The sequence below is a fragment of the Dipteris shenzhenensis genome, chromosome 11 (genome assembly GCF_047967505.1).
Source record: "Dipteris shenzhenensis isolate YYH24624 ecotype China chromosome 11, Dip_SZ_1.0, whole genome shotgun sequence".
Classification (NCBI taxonomy): domain Eukaryota; kingdom Viridiplantae; phylum Streptophyta; class Polypodiopsida; order Gleicheniales; family Dipteridaceae; genus Dipteris; species Dipteris shenzhenensis.
Window position 1 is genome coordinate 3,973,690 of NC_141606.1, and position 21,028 is coordinate 3,994,717.

At 42.6% G+C, this 21,028-nt stretch overlaps 1 protein-coding gene across 2 annotated transcripts in view; it reads left to right on the forward strand.

Moving 5' to 3' along the window:
* The window catches only part of LOC147896506 (protein S-acyltransferase 10-like), a 65,252-nt gene that overhangs the window by 4,094 nt on the left and 40,130 nt on the right, over nucleotides 1-21,028 (forward strand). For both annotated transcript variants that reach the window (XM_087381706.1, XM_087381705.1), the window contains 3 exons: nucleotides 7,022-7,102; nucleotides 9,734-9,767; nucleotides 9,909-10,018. In XM_087381706.1, coding sequence (XP_087237832.1) covers nucleotides 7,022-7,102; nucleotides 9,734-9,767; nucleotides 9,909-10,018 — 225 coding nt within the window. The remainder of the gene's footprint in view (nucleotides 1-7,021; nucleotides 7,103-9,733; nucleotides 9,768-9,908; nucleotides 10,019-21,028) is intronic.

Consider the following 21,028-nt stretch of genomic DNA (forward strand, 5'->3'; position numbering starts at 1 on the left):
CCACCTAGATCAAGTAGTATCTCTTGATCCAAGAAGAATTTGAGGACGCTCCAAAAAGAAAAATCGATCGATTTGTCATGCTCTACGCGCTTGTCACATCACGCGCACATTTTGGCGCAAGTATCACTCACTTTTGCCTCGTCGACAAATCCACTCCCCACACACACATCAGCCTCTACATCGATGCATTTGACCCATCACTTAAAAAGAACCAAAGAAAAGAAATTATTTGCTGTTCTTTCATTCATCGACGGTTGGTATAGATCTAGATCAGAGTAGACTAGATCGCCATAGAGGGGACGCTTTGAATTTTCCCAAGTTGCCAATCTAAGCCATGCTCAAAATTCGCGACTAGTTTCTACTCGGAGTCAATCCCTATGCTCACATACGGTTTCACATCATCACATTATCTGAAACCTGACGTTCATCAGTTCAGTGAGCATACTTCAGACTGTTCAGAGGCATTGCCGATTGTTCAGTGGGCAGATAACACATGATTTGATTTCACACACACATGCCATTATTGTAAAGCCCATTCGGCTATTTCACGGCATTGTGCACATCATTTTAGCCTTGTAAATCCTCTTGGCTATTCCCGGCATCATTTGCCACAAGCCTTGTAATTCAGATCGGAGTATATATTGCAGTTCTATCTTCACCGACAGTTCATATTTCAGTGTTTTGCAGTTGATTCAAACAATGATTTTTACGGCACTTTGAGTATATTTCTTGCACCATGTCTACGACTAGCAACCTCAATCTGGAGGCATCTGCAAAGCTAGACAACTCAAATTACGCACATGGAAATACTAAACGGAGACCATTCTTGTAATTCAGGACAAATGGGAGTATGTCGATGGATCTACATCTAGACCATTGGACGATCCAGCCAGTAGTAGCTCTACTCCACCTGTTGTCACAGCACTAGCAACGGGATCTACACCAAGATCTCCAACTACACAAACAGTTTTCGCATCTGTAGCAGATCTTGAGCACAGGCAGAATGGGATAAGAAAGATAAGTATGCATATCATCTAATCAAGCAAAATGTCATGCTAGGACAGCTCAACATCGAAAGAAGCATGGGATATGTTCGCAGCTCTCTACGAGTCTAAGAACACTTTCAGGATTCTCACACTGAGAAACCAAATCAACCAGAGTTTCCGCAACAACAGCGAAACCGGTCATGCTTACGTACTCCGGATCAAAGATTACAACAATCAACTCACAGCAACAGGAGAGACCATGAATCCAACATAAATGGTTCAAGTCATTCTGAATGGACTAGGAGAGGGATACGAGAATCTACTCTATAGTATTGCCATCCAATGGCGAATTCCGACACTCGAAGAGCTCAATCTTACTTGGTGAAGAAGTTAGGACTCAAGCCATTCATGCATGCAAAGGTCATTCTAATGATCAGACATTCACAGCTTTAGATAGAAGCAAAGGCAGAGATAAAGGTAGAGGTAGATCATTTTAGAGAAGTGGTCATTATCAGCAAAGTCAGCATCAGCATTAGCATCATCCTTAGTAACATCAGAATCAGCAAAGAGGAAATCATTCCAATCGAGAAAGATTCTAAGGATGAGGGAATGCATCCATCAACATGTCAAACATCCAGTGCAAATATTGTCATAAGTTTGGACACTATGAAAGAGATTGTCGCAAGAAGCAGTACGACCAAGGCGGTCAATTCAGTAGCAATCGATGGAATTTTCGTGGAAGAGGAAATCATCGTGGTGGACATTCTAGTCACAATCATTTTGCAAATGAACATGGAAATATGTTTCTTGCAAACGAGAAAATGCATAATATTGATACAGTGTACCTAGACAGTGTACTTAGACACTGATTTCAATACAAAAGAGGATTGCAGCTATCAAGTCGACCAAGCAGCACAAGATCCTTGGTATATCGACAGCGGTGCATCATCTCACATGACAAATCATCAGGAATGGTTCACAGAGATGAAACCATTAGAAGGTCAGAAAAATGTCATCTACATAACCATAGTTTTTTCCATACGTTACCATACGCATACATCATACGAGTATGGAAGTATGATTGGACTATGATTCAGCCCCTAGGGTTGAAACATACGTGACCCTAATTTTACTCAAAAACATTTAGAAAGATATACATTGTACACATTACATTGACATAGAGCTACAAACTTTCTTCAGAGACCAGAGTTATTTGGAATCTGGATTCTGATACAGTGTCAATGATAGATCAATACTACACTAAACATCATGATCAAAGGTAGTAGGTAGTAGAAACTTGCAAGTAGGTACTATACCAAAACATCAAAGGAAAAACATCATAGAAGAAAAGGCTGCCACAGCTCGGAAATAAAGCTGAAAATTGAAATGCATCACGATTCACAACCGATGAGGCTCAAGCCTCAAGTTGCAGCCCTGCATCCTCATCCTTATCCTCATTCTCTTGCTCATCCTCATCCTCATCATCATCTGCATCAGTGCCATCCTCCTCCTCCTCATCCTTCTCCTCCTTGAGACCACCCTTGAGGCCAACCACAGCCAAAGTTGGCCAATAGTGTATGGAGTACGGATTAGCAACGTATGGATTATAATAGTGCTAAAAATGTGTTTTCCAAGGTTTTGGCCAGGCACAAAATCGATCCCCCCTTTCAAACAAAACAATCTCCCTTAGCCCCCTCCCTCCCCCCCCCCCAAAACAAAAAAACCAAACCACATCCAAAAAACAAAACCCCGAAGTGGAGGGGGGAAAAAAAAACCTCGTATGGAAAGCCATACAGACGTTTGTACGGAACGCGTACGAAAAAACGTCCATACGCGTACGGATGCAACTATGTACACAACAAATAATACACCGAATCTAGTTCAAGGGACATGCAATATCCCTATGAACAATTTCAATGGTATGAAAGGATTGGTGAAAGATGCACTCTACGTTCTGAAGCTCAGCAAGAACCTCTTGTCAGTAGGTCAAATGACGGAACACAACTATCGAGTCATATTTGACGGAGATGAATGCACTATTAGAGATAAATCCAAAAGATTTCAGCTAGTAGGAAAAGGTGTCAAGGAAGGACGCTTGTACAGAATGCTAGCTACAATACCAAATATGCATGCCATGTTAGCTCAACTGCAACAGATGCCACTGCACAGGAAATTGGATGCGAAGTTATGCAAATGTATCATGGTTGGTTACAGTGAAGAAAGCTAAGCATACAAGTTGTATGATCCCATCAACCGCAAGGTTATTATCTCCAGAGATGTAATCGTTGACGAGGAATCAGAATGGAAAACCTCAAATACACATGAGATAGAAGCATCGACTTTACAGTCATCTACAGAAAAGGTTGATGAAGAAGAGTAAGAATTATCAAAAACACCCCAAGCAGAGCCACAGCAGCTCAGACGGTCTACTAGGAAAAGCAGACCACCAGTCAGATTGACATATGCTTAGAAAGACAAAGCAGTTCAGGTTGAAACTACTAACTATGCTCTTATGACTACCATCATGGCTATAGAACAGTAGATAAGCCAGAATGGCAAACTGCTATGAATGAAGAAATGGATGCTTTGTACAAGAATAATACTTGGGAATTATGCGACCTTCCACTAGGAAAGAAGTTCATAGCAAACAAATGGGTATACAAAGTGAAGTACAATCTAGATGGAAGTATTCAAAGATACAAAGCCATACTAGTTACAAAAGGATTTGCACAGCAATATGGTCAGGACTATGATGAGATTTATGCTCCAGTAGCAAAGATGGATTCCATACGGTTCTTGATATCACTAGCGACACTCAGCAGATGGAATGTGTACCAGCTCAATGTCAAGAATGCATTTCTCAATGGTTATCTAGACGAGGAAGTCTACATGCAACAACCAGCAGGTTATGTTGAACCAGGAAAGGAGAATAAGGTTTGTCATCTCAAGGAAAGTCTTTACGGCTTAAAGCAAACACCCAGAAGTTGGTACAGTAGAATCGATAAGTATTTTGCTGATCTTGGATACATACTCTCTACTATTGCACTTTTGTACGTAGATAATCTGATTGTGACCGGAAGGAATAATAGCTTCATCAAAAAGCTAAAACAAGACTTATTTGCAGGGTTCGACATGAAAGATCTTGGACTTATGCACTATTGTCTTGGAATTGAGTTCTCGAGAGATTCATACAGCACCTTCATGAGTCAGCTCAAGTATGTTGACAGTCTCCTGAAGAAGTTTGATATGGTAGATTGCAAGATTGCAGCCACCTCCATGGAACATAATTTAAAACTTACAAAAGATTTAGAAAAGCCTACAGTCAATGACAGGTACTACAAGCAGCTCATCGGATCTCTTATATATTTGAGTATCACATGGCCAGATATCTGTTATTCAGTAAGTTCACTTGCACAGTTTATGACAAATCCAAAACAATCTTACCGGAATGCAGCCAAAAGAGTCTTGAGATACATCAGAGGTACAAGACAGCTTGGGATAGAATACAGAGGAAGTCATCCACGGTTGCATGGATACTGTGATAGTACTAGACTATGCCGGAGATCATGATACTAGGAGATCCACACAGGGATATGCATTTTTCCTTGGTCAAGGTGTTATATCATGGTTGTCAAACAAACAGCCAACTCTTTCTTTGTCTTTGACTGAAGCAGAATATAGGGCACTCACTACAGGTGCATGTGAGGCTATATGGCCCAGAAGACTATTGTCAGAAACAGAGTACTTTGATGAGTCAACAATATACTGTGATAATCAATCGGCTTAAGCATTGGCCAAGAATCCAGTATACCACTGTAGGACAAAGCACATCGATGTCAGAGAGCACTTCATCACAGAAAGAGTGTTACTTGGTGACATCACATTGCAGCATTGTGATAGCAAAAAGAATGTTCTAGACATCTTTACCAAACCACTCGGTAAAGAGCTTTTCGAGAAACATCGACTAACTCTTGGTTTGATGTAGAGGAAGGACATTCCCATTAAAGGAGTGTGATGGAATGTAATGTTCAGTCCTTCTTCGATTCCCCAAAATCATCATTTGATGTTGAGAGTTCATGTGATCATATGTGCATAGCACTAACACTTATAGAGTGTTATAAAGGAAAGGGTTAGATGCCCTAACCCTAACCCTAACCCTAAATAGGATTGTATATATTCTACATTTTCAACTAAATCTAGTGCTAGTCATTTGTGGTGTGCTTTCTAGCTGTGCCCTCTCTCCTCATCTCCACTCTTCTCCTTTCCCCTCTTCATATTTTGTCAATTGGGTGCCCATTCCATCACTGTCAAGCAGCATTTCCCTTTCGGCAGCAATTACAATTACACGAGGTAGAAGTTCACAGTGGAAATCCTTGTAATCGCAGTCTCAACAGCTAAAAATTCTTTTGGTCTTTAGAACAACAAAAATCTGAATTTGTACGATTGTATATATTCTAGTCTTACAAAGGTATATTTTTCTATCATCTTAGCAGACATGCAAATTTTTGGAATTTTCGTCCAAGTGGTGATTAGCTGTTCAACTTTATTGAAATATCTTACGTGGGTGCAGAAGCCCCAAACAGCTAAAAATTCTTTTGGTCTTTAGAACAGCAAAAATCTGAATTTGTATGGTTGGATACATTTTAGTTTTACAAAGGTGTGTGTGTATGTGCGCGCGCGCGTGTGTGTGTGTTGAGAGAGAGAGAGAGAGAGAGAGAGAGAGAGAGAGGGAGTCGTAGCCCACCTGTGAGCCCCCGATTTGAGGGGACAAGGGGCAGTGAGCGGTAGGAGGGCTGGGGAAAGAGAGAGACTCAGGTCGGCATCATAGGCAACCAGCACACGGGCTGGTTGCTGCCTGCAACAGCAGGAATATAAGGGGCCTTAGGCCTCACTTGGAGGCTTCTGCAGCTTCGCAGACTGGCTGCACAGGGCACCCTTAAATAGGGGCGTGTGGCAGGCCAAGTCGGCCCAACCAGGGCCACCGACCAGGGCCAACCCTGGTCGGTTTTCTAGAGCTCACCTGGTCGGCCACCAGACAGGGTACCGACCCTGCTGGTCGGTCTGGGCAGTGCCTATAAAAGGCCCACTCCTTCATTGTTTCCAGCATCCAGTGCAAGACTGAAAGCCTCCTTCCAAGGCTGTGCTGTGCACTCAGTTCTGGAGCAGTTTGTGAGAGAGAGAGTCCTTCGTATTCTCTAGCACTTTGCTGTATTTTGTATTGCTCCCTGTGAGCTGTTTTTTTTCTGCCCACCATCCGGTGGATGAATATACTCTCTCTCTCTCTCCGTCCAAGTTATTTTTGAGTGAGTATTTATTGCATCTGTGATCATCTATCTGAATTGAGTGTGTGTAAGAGTTGGAGAGATCTTGGGTGGAGGTTTGAGTGATTCATTCCCTCCTATTCTCTAACATGACCTTGGTCTACACCCTCCAGAAATTTGACAGAAACTCATCAAAGATCTTTGTATGAATGAATGCTCATAATCGTATTGCTGTGCATCTAAGAGGGCATATGTTTATACAATGGTCTACACCCATCGTTGGGCTACTAATGACACTGGTGGTTAGGCCTCAATGCCTGATCCTTGCCATGGGTTATGAACTTTTAGTCTTTAACTATGTAAGTGACTATCGTGAGGTTATAGCTGCATTGTCTGTTCATTTTTGTAGGATGAGTTTGAACATGTTTCTGGAGTCATTTGGATATATGCCATTCTTTTCAAAGAAGCACTTGTGGTTCTGTTCAGCATGGATGCGTGCAAATAAATACCTGGTCAATGTTGGAATCATGATTTTTATTCTTTTTAATACTGACTTGTACCAGGTGTGGCAGGGTGTTATCTTTTTCGTTCCATGCTTTCTAGTTGATATCTGCCCCCCAATATAGATTGTATCCTGTTGAAGGGGAAATAGCACTTTCTATTTAAATTCAGATTGTAGTAATGCTTGTTCAAAGGTGTCGCGAATGGTGTTTTTAAAAAATCCTTTTGCATCTGATCAGATGTTGATTGGCTGTATGTGTTCATGCTAGTCAGTGTGCAAAGGATGGACAGAGCTCGAGGAGATGGTGGAAATGCAAGGATAACTCCATGGCATGGTTCCAACAGCAGTTCAAGGCAAAAACTAGTTCTTTGCACAGTTTATGAGTTTTGTCAAGCTTGTTTCTAGAATATATGTAGTTGTCTTTGCCAACATTTTCTGAATGACCACATTGACTGCTTTGTCTTTGTAATGCATGATACTTCAATAGCACAAGAATGCTGCTATGGATATAACTTATAAGTAATTTATGTAGAACTGATAGTGCTATGTCTCTATCCCTTGATACAGTTCCACATTCTTAGCAAAACATCGTTGGATACTCTGATCGTACCCTTCTATGTGAGATCAACATGAACAGCCAGATTCCTGCATATCACCAACACTTGTCTTGGCCAGGAAACCACTGTCTTTATGCAAGATTTTCCTCGAAATTGTCAAATTTTTGTACATCTCTAGACCATCCATTGGATGTGGGTCAATTTAAATTTTTTTCTAGCACAGAAAGTTCAGTGCCTGATGAGATGCTTTTAAAGCTAATTCCCTGAAGTTGGCATTTTTAAAAGAAGATACCATATCATGGCTATCAACAATCCGGGCCACCCAAGGAATTGAGTTTTATTGTCTCCATGAAGGTACCATGCTGAATCTAAAGTTTGGACCTTGGGATCTTCTGCTCTTTTGTCGGAGGTCAGCAGTGTATGTAAGTAATAATTGATGATCAGCTCCAAGGTATAAGACATTGCAAATCCAAACTCTTTTCGATATACAGGAGATTGTGAGAATTGTGTTTGCTGCTGTAAATGTTTGCAAAAGACAGTTTTCTATCTGCAATCAAAAAAGGGTCAGGTGCAAGGACATCCCAAAAGTTTAGCTCTATCCTTAGATCTCCCCTCTATCAGAGCCAAAGAGAGGTACACTAAGTTGTCCATTAGGAAAAGTAGATCAAACTCTTCGTGAATGGCTTGTGGAACTCAGGGTTGCAGATTTCAGGCAGCAGACAGCACTAAAAGGATGGCAATTTTGGTGATGATAAAGGTTTGGATGCTTTATCACAGCAAGGTCTTGACTTGGCTGCAAGAAGAGGCTTCTAGAAGCTCAAGTAATTAACTCTAGTCCGGAAAGCCTCCAGGAAAGGACACCAGTGTGTAAGCTGACGGCTGCAGCTCAAGTGAATGGAAGAAGGGTAGATTTAAGCATGAAGAGGGCATTTACAGCTGGAAAACGAGCATAGGGTAGGCCAGTGAGTAAGTCACCAACAAGCCCCAAAGATAGTAGAAAAGATGGTGCAATTGTCACAATGTAGCAGGATAGACAAACAGAACCCATATGCTTGAAGTGGCAGTATATTTCTGAAAGCTAGAAGCAAGAAAGTAAAGAGATGACAAACAGACCCATCTGCTTGAAGTGGTAATATGTTTCTGAAAGCTACAGGGAAGAACAAGAAAACGGTCAAGTGAAAACAATGTGAGAGTACAATGGTGCAAATTTCAAGAGAAGAGGGACCAAGTACGGAAGGCACAACTGAAGCAAGGAGGTACCATAAATGATGGGAAAAGGCTAGGAGTCGTCTTACAAAGGGTAGGGGACTTGCAAAATCAGTCCTAAAAACAACAAAGAAAAGCATCCACGAATATGCAAAAACTTGAAAAACACAAAATGTAGATTGGCCTCTTTGGATACAGCTTGCTTCTTTTCTTACATTAAGAGTTAAATGTAAAGGACTAGATTACTTAGGGTCTTTTAAAAGGTTCTCATACTCACTGAACACATGTGCATCCTCTTGATTAGTGAAGTGAACAGGGTGCTTCGTGTGTGACCATTGGGCATTTTTTCAAGGCTTATATGTAGAGTCCAAACCCGTAGAACTTGGATTCTCTTTAAACTGTAACCAAGTGTTCTTCATGTACGTTGATCACCTATGGGTTCCTGATATAAAATGTGAATGCATTAATTACCCTCAAGGCTTATTGTGTCTTGGAGGCTGGACATCCTTTCCTATAATTGGAACACCTCGGAGCTGCCTCAGTCACACTTTATATGTCTCGCATGACACCATGGATCACCCTGAAGCCATGATGATATGTATTGATGATAGGGCCATTCCACTCTTACAGTTCATGTTGTATCTACAGATAGATTTGTTGTGTGATATTGTGTTGCTTGGGCTCCTCTCTGCAAGATGCTTAATCCCTTGGTGAGGTATCCACAGCATGCACTGGTGATAGATTTACAACACAGATGTACGCACCTTGTTTTGCAATTTTTTTTCCTAAATGTGTTGCAAGTTAAAATATGTTTGACACAAATATCATGTTTAAATTGCTGTGATACCAAAGATAACACCTTCATTTTGAAACACATTTGTGTGGTTTAGTAGAAAGACCAAAGCCTAGTGAATAGGATGGGCCCCATACATGGATGCAGTTATAAAGGCAATATCCAGGTAATGGGGGTGGGCGACCTGTTATGACAAGGCTTGCAGTCAGGAATGTCCATAATTGAGTTTGTTTTTTAGCATGGCCCCAGAATTCAATGGAGCCCTTAGAAAAGTTCCCAATGAAGCATTCTTGCTCGTTTCTTATTGTTTAAGGGTGTATTGGTTGCTTTTTTTCCCCTTGTTGGTTCATGTGCATTTTTCTGCTGTGGAAATAATTTTAAGTTTGCAGTGACAAATGACAATTTGTTCTACTTCGTGGTTGCTGCAGTAATAGGACATGTCCCACCTGCCGAGTGTTGCAGGTGAGTTCAAACTAGTCCTGTTGGTTATTTTTTTCCCTAGTACCATCGTATGGCTATCAATTCCTTACATTTATTAAGTATCATCAATCATACAATTCCCCACTTGCATAACCAAGTGTCTTTGAATGCATGTGTGTACAGCCTCCACGTTCAAAACATTGCCATGACTGTAACAAGTGTGTCTTTCGATTTGATCATCATTGTGTTTGGTTGGGCACATGTGTGGGATATGGCAATCATTGCAGGTTTTGGTATGTGAATCTCTTTCTTATCTCCTGCTATAGGTTGGCTCTTTATATGGTTAAATGTTTTATAGATTGGAGTGTCTATCGTCTGTTTTGCACTTGTTAAAAAGACAAGGTACATATCAGATTGACATGTATATATGCCTTACGCACTTTATATGCACGTGCCAATAGGAGATAGCCTTGATAAATGAAGTGGGTGTTGTCCCACTGTATGCAAATGGGGGAAGATAAAGCAGTGTGGGCGCCTTTTGTGGAAGGATATTTGGCACATATGACACCTTGGTTTTGAAAGATAGATTCGGACCCCCCTCCAGCCTGTTGATCCACCTGGATCAAGAAACTGTAAGAAATCCTAGATTTACTATATTTAGAAATGTGCTAAGGAACAGAAAAGAGACTGAGATAGCAGAGAACAAGGAATAATTGTATTGCTTGAATATCTGTAGGGTGGATGTTGTGTCATCCATACAATTGGGCCTCTCTTATATAGAGAGTGAAGAGTCACGTACAAACTGCTTACGGAGCACGTGTTCAAAACGTTCCCATGTTAACACACTTTTTCCGTCCTTTAAGCGTCTTTGCCACCATAGAAATGCTGTATCCTTCAGGAGGGAGGCTGCCAAGGCGATCTTTTTGCCTTCCGTGAGGTCAACAGTGTCAAAATACATGCACATTTTAGCGAGCCATTGGTCAACTGTTCGGCGATTACGTTGACCAGTGTAGGCTTCCGGAAGTTTGACGTCAAGTCTTTTAGTTTTGGAAGCTTGAAGTAAACGGTAGAGGGCACGTAGTTCAGTGTTTTCTACCTCTGGTGGGAAAGAGTCCGCATCGTCGTCTGGTTGCGTCACGTCATCCTCTGTATGTGCTGGACTTCGAGAATCTTGAAGTTGTTGAACTTTTTGAACCAAGTCGGAGATGCTGTCCTGAAGCTGAGATATTTGAAGTTGCAATAGTGATTCACCTTGGACGTTGCCTTCAGGGGTCTTTTTGGGACTTGATTCTTTAATCTCTGGAGAGGCTTCACGTGAGCGGTGCGACATGTCGGAGATCCCGGTGAGAAAAGCGCGAACTTGCGCTCTAGTTTGTACCATTCCTGGAAGAGGATTCGGGCTGCTTCCTGAGGTTGCTCATGTTGAGGGGGCAGGCGAGGCAGGATGGAACCACCCGTGGAAATCTGGTAAGGGAGGTCCTGTCTGAGGTAACACTGGAGATTCTGAATGGTGTTACTGCTCGGGATAGGACAGGGGTAGGTAGCAGAGTCCACGGATCTGAAAAAGGGTAAGGAGCTGCTGTCGGAAGAGGAGGATATCCAGGAGAGGGAGTGCCTTCAGAGTGTAAATACTGACTTGGAGAAGGTACAACCTGTAGAGGAGGATATCTGGGAGCTGAAGGAGGTGGAGAGTACCCTGGAGATGCCGAAGGTGAAGGGTAAAATTCTCTCCAAAAATGAACAGCAAACTCCTGAGGAATATCGTGTTCCGGATATCTTTGTGTCTCGTGGAACACAACCTGTACTGTGCTGAGGAAATAATGTAACTGAGGTGCCTCACGCAGAAGGTAGAGGATGTGGTCCAAGTCACTCGGAGGGCACGTGACACAGAAGACCCAAGATGCAAAGGCTCCAAAATGGGCTGGCTGTGCAATTTGAACACGATATTGTGTAGTAGCAGATGCCTGAGGTGTCCTTGAAAGGCCGGGTGAATTACCAGGGGTTTCCATGCTTTAATGTGGATTCTTTCATTTGCTGTAATTTGTTAAAGAGAATCCTTAAAAAGCAGATTGGAAAGACTCCACCTGGCAATACTTTAATCTGCCAAGTTGTTGCATAGAAGAAGGCTGCAAATCGTTGTCTGGAGGTCCATGTTGCAGTGTTTTACGAGGAGAGATCGAGGCTTGTCTGGTCCGGGCTGTCAACAGGCTGTCTTCATCGCGCGAGGAGCTGCAACTGGTGCTGATTTGGTAGGAAAAGATGGCGAAACAAGGGGAGGGCTGCAGGCTGTCAGGAAATGGCAGGTAACCAGGGCCGCAATGGGCAAGGCTAGGGCTGCAAATAGCGAGGGGGCTGTCAGCAAAATAGCGATGCAGGGCTGGCAGCGAAAATGGCGAGGCAAGGGCTGGCAGCAAACAGGGCTGGCAGCGTGAATGGCGAGACAGGGGCTGGCAGCGAGCAGGGCTGTAGCGTGATCGCGCATGCAGGGCTGGCACCGAGCAGGGAATACGGCTGGCTGTACGGTTGGCTGTACGGCTGGCTGCGCAGGGATGTACGGAATGGCTGCGCAGGGATGTACGGCTGGCTGCGCAGGCTGTCTCGAGATCCGTACGGTGCAATAAAGAGGTTTGCCTCTTTTCGTTGGGGGCTGCCCAATGGGTTAGTTGCCCAAAAATTAATTTGGGGGTTTAGTTAACCCTAGGGTAGCTAGGGTAAACCTAGGGGTAGGGGATGGGTTTAATTTTTTTCCCTTTTTACCCCTCTAGGTACCCTTTTGTAGGTACTTGGGGCCTAAAAGGTGTGCCTATTCGAAGGGGTGTGACCCTTGGAATAGGTGCACCTTTTCATGAAGGGGTATGTCCCTATTGTTAAAAAGGGTGTGACCCTGCATGAATAGGTATGTCCTTTTGTCCACGATGGGATATGTCCTGTGAGTGAGGAGTCGCGACTCGTCACCAAAAGGTGTGTCCCATGGTGGAAAAGGTGCGTCCCTTGGTTTTGGGACAGCCCAAGCACTTGAAAGGACACGATTTTGGTCATGTCCATTCACATCAACTTGTGATGTGAGGGAGATGGAGAGGCCAGGATGACTTTAGGCCGGGTAGGCGTTTAAAAATTTTACGCTCATCCTCTCCATCTCTTCCATGCACAATGTGCACGGATGTCCTAGCGGCAAAAATGTATCAGATCAGCGCTAGAAGGTGGGGGGGCATTTCCTACAGGCAGGAGCGAATTTTGCTCTGATACCACTGTAAGAAATCCTAGATTTACTATATTTAGAAATGTGCTAAGGAACAGAAAAGAGACTGAGATAGCAGAGAACAAGGAATAATTGTATTGCTTGAATATCTGTAGGGTGGATGTTGTGTCATCCATACAATTGGGCCTCTCTTATATAGAGAGTGAAGAGTCACACATGAAAAGGTGTGTACTCCAAAGGGTATGTGCATGAAGAGGTGTGTACCCCTTGTGAAGGGTGTGACCCTTGATGAGAGGGTACATTACAATAGGAATGTCTCTTCATTAGAATGTCTCTTGTGAAGGGTTATGCCTCATTAGAAAGTGTCCCGTCGAAAGGGCAAGTGTCCCGTCGAAAGGGCATACCCTTCCACAAGTGTCCATTTATCAAACCATCCATAAGTCTAGAAAGAGAGAAAGGAATACGTCCCAGATCGTGACAGAAACATTTAGTGATCTTCATGCATGAGGCCATATGACACAGAGACTAGCTGCTCAGGACACAGACACAAGATTAGGGAGCTCCAGACTCCATCTAGAGCATGATCACCGAGTTTTTCTGGTTGGATAGCACAGACCAGCAGTCCCTAGGGAGACAGCATAGCCGAGGCTTGGTGCAAGAGACGCAACAGACCCATCAGTGTGTTGATGTACAGATGAGGCTTGGGGATCTTCCCTCCATGTTTGCCGGACTAGCAGGGACACAGCCAAGGGGGGTGACGGTGGCACTTGTCCGACTGAGAGCCACTGCTAGGAGACCACACGGAACCACTTGACTGATTGATGTAAGTGCTCTATCACGGGTTTCTTGCCACTGCAACATCGATCACTGCCAGGGCCTTAGAGCCTCTCCTCGTGATGGCCCTCTTATGCATTCTCGACTGCCTGGTGGACTTGGTTCCTCAGACAACATATAGAGGACTGCCACAATGATACCACATTGCATATTTTTTGTCCTCCCCATGGGTTCAGATATTTAGTCTTCGTGTTTGTGGCTGTATTTGTCTTGGGTGCAGATGCATGCTTAGTGGCTCCACCCATTCAATTCATAGTATCTAGTTTTTTCAGTCCTTTGGTCTTTCAAAGACCTTAATAAACTTTGTTTCTCATAATTTAGGGGCTTACAAGCAAGGGTCAACCCATATATTAGTCATGTGAGCCCCTTTGTCCAGACACCAAATGGTCACCTTCTGGATCCGAATCCCTCAGTCAAAAACAAAGTCACCACTTGCTAGCTCAGAGAAGAGAGGGAAAAGCAAAGGAAGGAAAATAACTAGTGAACGATGGAAGAGGAAAGGAAAGCAAAGAAAACTGTAGGCCTGAAGGGGGGCTTGAAGCCTTGGGGCGCCCCTAAAACCCTTAAGGCTGCTGGTAGCTTGAAGGGGGGCCTAAAGGGGGGTCGTGAATGGAAGGGGGGGCTGAAGAATCCCTTTGAAGGGCCATACAGGCCGAGGCAGGGTGGGAGGGAAGCAAGGCCTGTTCAAGGCCTTGCAAAAGCCAAAGGTGGTCTGGAAAGCAGCCCACGGAATGGGGGGGAGGGGGGAAGAAGGAAGAACCAGCCCAAAATGGGCTGTGAGAAAAAACGAACTGAGGAAAGCCTGACATGTGTTGGAAAAGGAAGGGGGTCAAGGTGAAAAAAGGACAAGAAGCAGGAAGGAGGTGCAGGAGGGGAAGAGAGATAGGATGGGGGAGAAAGGGCTAGCAAGGAGGTGGGGGAGCAAGGAGAAGCTCCGAGGAAGTCAGCCTTTTTTTACTAGTAATTCTTGCCAGATTATTAAAACCTTGGAGCTACTTTGAGTTTCTCTTCATCTTTTTATCCAGAGATAAACTATAATACGCTGCTTGACCTCCTTAACGTATATATGTTCATGAGTAGTGACCAATAGAGCATGTTGGGAAAGTTTCTCCCAAGAGTAGATTTTGGCTACAATGGCACAACATTTTTGTCAATGAAAAGGTACGTTTGAGATTATCTATGGTACTTCGCAAAAGAAAAAGGAAAAAGAAAAGATTATTTATCGTAGACTTCTACAATCACCCCTTGTGCTATCTCAAAATAAGATCTTTGATCGATATTTGCTTCTGATCATTTGATAGAGGATTACTCAGTTAATGCCACGGTCAAGATAGGTCATATAAAAAGTACAAGAAAACATACATCTGCTGTAAATAAAAGACAAAGGGCCTACGAGTAAACAAGAAGGAAAATGGGTATTTCGGAAGTACCAGAAAGCCACCTTGAAAACCAAAAGGGGGCTTGAGCCGAAACTTTCTCTCAAGGGACATTCTTACTAATCCAGTTTATGAAGGATCCATCCAAAGTTGAGGACAAACAAGAATACCCTTGATTCTAGTACAAATAGTCTTTCACCACTTACAATAGGGGGGGGAAGGAATGTCCATCATGAAGTATATGCTGAAGTGATCAGGGTTTTCACAAACATATATATTTTTTCCAGAGAATTTTCACAAACATATAAGGCCAAAGAAAATTATTGGCCCATTGTATTCACAAAGCTGCTTTACTTGAGCATAACGCATGTCAGATTTTAGAACAACTACAAAAATGACATCAATAATGCGAAAAGCTGTGTATTAATTTCTAACATTCCTCCTAAATGCTCAATTTTCTATCTTGCAGCCCTAGCATGTCTTTGCACCATGCAGATTTCCTACCAACAATTGCTTTGTAAAATATTCAGCAACCTGTTGACTTGTGGTGCAAAGAAAAGAAAGACACACCTCTCATGTTGTAACCTTTTCTATGATTTAATGACACTACACTTCTGTGTACTTTGTTCTTGCATGAAATACAAGAAAAACAAATACATCTTTTGTTATTACATAACAACATTGCTCCATATGATATGTCAGGCCTACTAGAAGTCCAATATATCAGGCCACCGAGAAGTTGCTTGTATAAAGTGAGATTTGCTAAGGTTGAGTTGTCATAAGCCGTTAGCTTATCATTGCCACTGTAGTATTCTTTAGAGGCTTACAGCTTTCCTTATTCAATCTCTTCAAAATATCTTTTATATACTTAACTTTCAGAGGTTGTTCTTGTCTCTGAAGCTGCCGTACTTCAGTGCCCAAACAATATTGCAATTAGTAATATATTTACCAATAAAATTATTGGGCTATGATCACGATTGGATTGGATAATGCCCTCATGGGTTTGAAGATCAAGTCTACACTAGTTTATGACATGTGTAATTAGGGTGTAGGGTCCTAGGGTTAGGGTTTTCCACACATCCTTGTATTTCAAAATTCAAAGTGTGCAATTCATTCCGCTCTTTAAAGCTTTCTTGCATTTTAAAGTGCATGCATTTCAATTTTGCTCTCTAAATCTTTCTTCAGCATTGTGTGTTCTCTCCGTTCTTACATACTTCACAAGTCCATCCTCCTAGGGCAGCCTTGTACAAGCATGTGCACCTGCAAATGCTCAAAGGTGACCCAAAGAAGAGTATGGCAAGTAGGAGAAGTTCCATCAGTGGAACCTTCTTCAAACTTGAGGCACACAACTTGTGGTGGCGCAGGAGCATTCCACACAACTTGAGGCAGCAAGCATGCAGTACATAATCACAGAGATAAAGAAAAAAGAGGATGATACTTTCTGTACAGTTAGGTAAATTTGTCCATACTACACTTTTACACCTTTGGTATGGGTGAAATTGCAAAATGTTTTTGAAATGAGAAAAAGTCTGTAAAAATTGCATGGCACTCAAAACTATCCCATGTGGAAGTTCACAATGTAGATGCTATTTATTGGCAAAGTCTTGTCCAAAATTGTTGCATGCACAATCAAAGCCGTTTGCAAATGTCAAGAGAATTGACAGTAGGAGACAAAGGATCGACGTTCTCACAAAATATATTAAATATTTTATCATTAAGAATGTGATGAGTGCCAAGGCTTCAATAGAAGCTTGGAAGATTTTGCAAGCCCACATTGGCTGTACTTCTAGCTCTATATGTAGCTTTCATCATTTCTGCTTTCTCAACTATGAGGTTTCTTTCATCATTTCTGCTTGCTCAACTATCATACAGATTGTGAAGAACCGATTTCTCAAGAATGCAAATGTGTGCAATGCATGCAGAATTTGAATGCTGATTGGCCCTCCAATGGGGAAGAGCACCCTCGTGAGAGTACTTGCTTCTATTTCGACCTACATGCAAGGTGTGTGTGAGATGGCGGATGAATGCAAGGTGAATGAAGAATGCACGTGAGATTCACAATGAAAGGGTGATATCCTTTTATTATGTTCCTTGATATCACTCAAGTTCCATCTTCGCATTTACACCTACCCTTAGCCTATGATCCATGCATCTACCATTCAATGCACCTTAATGCACCCTTCCCTTCCTATTGCCCCTAGGACCTAGACACGTGTGTGCACATTTTTATTAATAGAATAAGTGTCACATGTCCAAATTCAATGCCGTCTGAAGAAGCGGCTCCAGCTCGATTAGTCCTATCTAAATCCACCACTATAACAAATCAGTCAGTGTCCATCATAAATACAAATACATGTTACACCATTGGCGTATATATATAATAATGTTTTAATGTCTACTAATTGCAGATTAGTGATTTCTCGTCATGACACTCCCTCTTGCTCGAATGGGCAGAAGTTGTCTTCTGGATCGTCTCTTGTCTCTTTCTCTCGCGTACGCTTCTCTTTTACTTTTGCATTTGCATCTCCTCTTCATAATCTGCAAACATTCTTCTCTTGGTAGTACACGATCTCTTTTGAATCAGAACTTAAATCCCATCTTCAAGTTCTGGTTCCTTTGGATGCTGAATATTCAAAATGCAAAAGTATCACTGCAGTGCCTCTTTAAAATCTCTTCATGCTCATAATCCTCTTCTGAATACAAAGCTGCTGAAATCTCTTTATAGTAACTTGCTCAATAAGCTGAAACATATTCTCAACAAACTAGTCAGTATTCAAAAGATGTTGGGTGAGAGTTATTGAACTAGGTAGACCTTGGCCATAGTTGATTTTGTGATGGAGAACTACTTAGTCTATAGAAACTATAGATGTTTAATCTCTTTTTCCAACTCTTCTATATCAGCCCTATTCATCCTATTAGACGCTTTAGATGGATGAGAAAAATATTTATTCTCTGTCCATACTCTATAATGAATATGCCTACTCTCTGTTCAGTTCACACATTCATACACCAGTGTTGGCTGAATGGATAGCATTTACTCTTGGTTCTATGTTCACCCTAGAGTCCTGGGATTAGGAGGCAGAAGCCTCACCCTCCTGCTTGGATGCTTTGCCTTTCCCTTTTACAGAATTAGTTTTGGCAATAGAATAGGACATTTATGCCATGGATGCTCTGGTTTATGTTTCTTACATCTGAAACATTTACCCTCCTTAATTAGCTTTTTCTTCTCATCGTCAATCATGGAAAGAAATGGTATCCATTCAAGATGTGATTGGCTGTTAACATTTTGTACAATAGCTTTCTCCTTTCCTTTGTTGAAGGGTTTACGAGGATTCAATTTCCTCTCAGCAATCTCAGCCAATTAAGTGAGGTCTTTCAAGGTGGTTGGGTTGAACATTTCAATCTCATACCTCACTTTTGGGGTTAGGGCTGCTAAATACTTCTTCCTTCTATCATCCTCGCTCTTCTCAAGTAACTCTAAAGAGAGTTTCCAGAACCTAGCTGTAAATTCAGCATTACTCTCATTATCAAATTGCTTGAACCTTTCTTAGTGGAAGGTCAATTCTTCTTCATGCCTCGGAGGCATGAAAGTGGCCTTAAGCTGCTCTACAAATTTGGACCATTGAAGAATAGGCTCTTTTCCCATTTGTGATAAGGACCACCACATGAAAGCATCCTTCTATAGATGCAGTGTAGCAAGAGCAAGTTTCTCGTGATCAATCTTATCTTGATGGGCAAAATATAGGTCAAAATAGTGAATGAGGATTTTATCCGTCTCTCTTGCTCCATCATACTTTGGGAATTCTATTCTCTCTTGGGGTTGGAATTTAGCTCTCTTTGAGGGGGTACTTAAATCATCATCCCCAAAATTCAGCACTCTTTTAGTCTCTAATTTTTTCATAATGGATTGTTCAATCATATGGCTAAGCTGAGAAACCAACTTATCAATGGGGGACTCCTCTCTCCCTCTTGCACTTGGATTATAATCCATGTGTATGGGATTTTGAGTTAAAGGCGTAAACTCAGTGCCTTGCTCTTGGATGGACTCATTTCTCCCTCTTGCACTTGGATTATAATCCATGTGTATGGGATTTTGAGTTAAAGGCGTAAACTCAGTGCCTTGCTCTTGGATGGACTCATTTCTCCCTTTGTTTCTTAAGGAAAACTCCCTATCAAGAGATTCTTGTGGGGGAGATGAAGGTAATTCTATACGTGGGTTATTATACTCAATATGTGTGTAACTCTCATCTACATTATCCTCTTCAGGGGGAGGTGATGGTGTTCTCTCCCTATCTCCTTCTGGTAGTGGATGAAAAAAGATAAGTTCATTATTAAATATCCCTTCTCCTGACATTCTTTTCTTTTAGTAATATAAGAGAGAAAATGACTTGCTGTAATTTTAGAAAAGGGGTTTATTTTACAGCAGAAGTCAACTGTTGTAGAGTTGGTGGTACTTATCCGACTCCCGCTTTGCTTGTGTCGAAAAGCCACTTCAAATGACCTCTTCTTTCTTCTCTTTTAGGCTTTTCTTCTTGTATTTCTGCTGTAAATTGGCATGCTCCGTTTGGGCCACTTATTTTGAGTGGATTGGAGCTCTAGATATCGTTATAGGGGGTGCTTGGTGGGTGGATCATCCCCTTAAAAACTTGTTCCTATCAGTTTCGTTGGGGAGAACAGGGGGGTCTCTTTTTCCCATGGTTTAAGGGTTTTAAGGGTCTATTTTGAGAGGATTGGAGCTCTAGATACCGTTATAGGGGGTGCTTGGTGGGTGGATCACCCCCTTAAAAACTTGTTGCGATCACTTTCCGTTGTGGAGAACAGGGGGGTCTCTTTTCCCCACGGTTTAAGGGTTTTAAGGGTCTATTTGCACGGGGGGGAGTCACCCCGTTAGGACACCCTGTTCCCCGTCCAAAGACAACAAAAAATTGTTGGAATATGAAGCCAAAGTGAGTAAAAAATGAGTGTACTAGGTGTCTAGGGGGTGTTTTATAGTCTAGTGAGTCCTATGGATGCCACGTGTCATATTGGGAGTTATCCCATATGCATAGGTGTTCATGTGTGTGTGTGTGCTCTTATATAAGAGCTGTACTTGTCTAGTGTCAAATCAATCAAGTATCAAGCTACAAGCTCTTTGGTCTACATGTGAGTACTTTCATTTTGGTTCATTGCTATAGTCATTTCATTTCCATGTCATTATGTCTCTCTTTGAGTATCACTTCCTCTCTCCCTAGCCTATCCTCTCTCTCTCTCTCTCTCCACCATGTTTCTTCATATGGTATCAAAGCCTCCCTTCCTACCTTCCCCTTCTTCTTGCTCTACCTAGAGGATGAGAGAAGCCCGCAAATGGAAGCTCCTCTCTCCTCTGTGATCGAGCTCCCTTCCAATCCTTAGCCTCACCTCGAGAGCTGATTTGGAGCTAATCTACCTCGCCATCAACTACCTCTTTTTCAGCCCGAAATGCCTCGTGGTTCCTCGCCATCAGTCGCCTTAGTAACCTCGCCTCCAGCTACTCCATTGACCTGCAAACAGGCTGTACAGCCCGCTGTAAGCAGTCCGTACAGTCTGTTTTTGTGCAGTCCCATGCCGTACCAGCCTGCCCGTCTGCCCGTACAGCTTGCCCGCTAGACCCGTACACCTGCTGCTCACGCTCCTGCCCTCGCCATTTTCCCTCGAGACTGCCACCAACAGTAGCTGCTCCAGCCTCGATTGCAGTGCCACTTGCAGCTGCCTTTGCCCTCAATTTTTGCGCCATTTGCAGCTGCTTATAGCCTCAATTGCTGTGCCATCTGATGCCGAAACTTGCTCGTAATTCCGCCATAGATTGCCTCTCTTACCGCCTTCATTCAAGCTTCCCGTTGGTGCTCATGGATCTGATTTGAGCGGCCCACGATTTG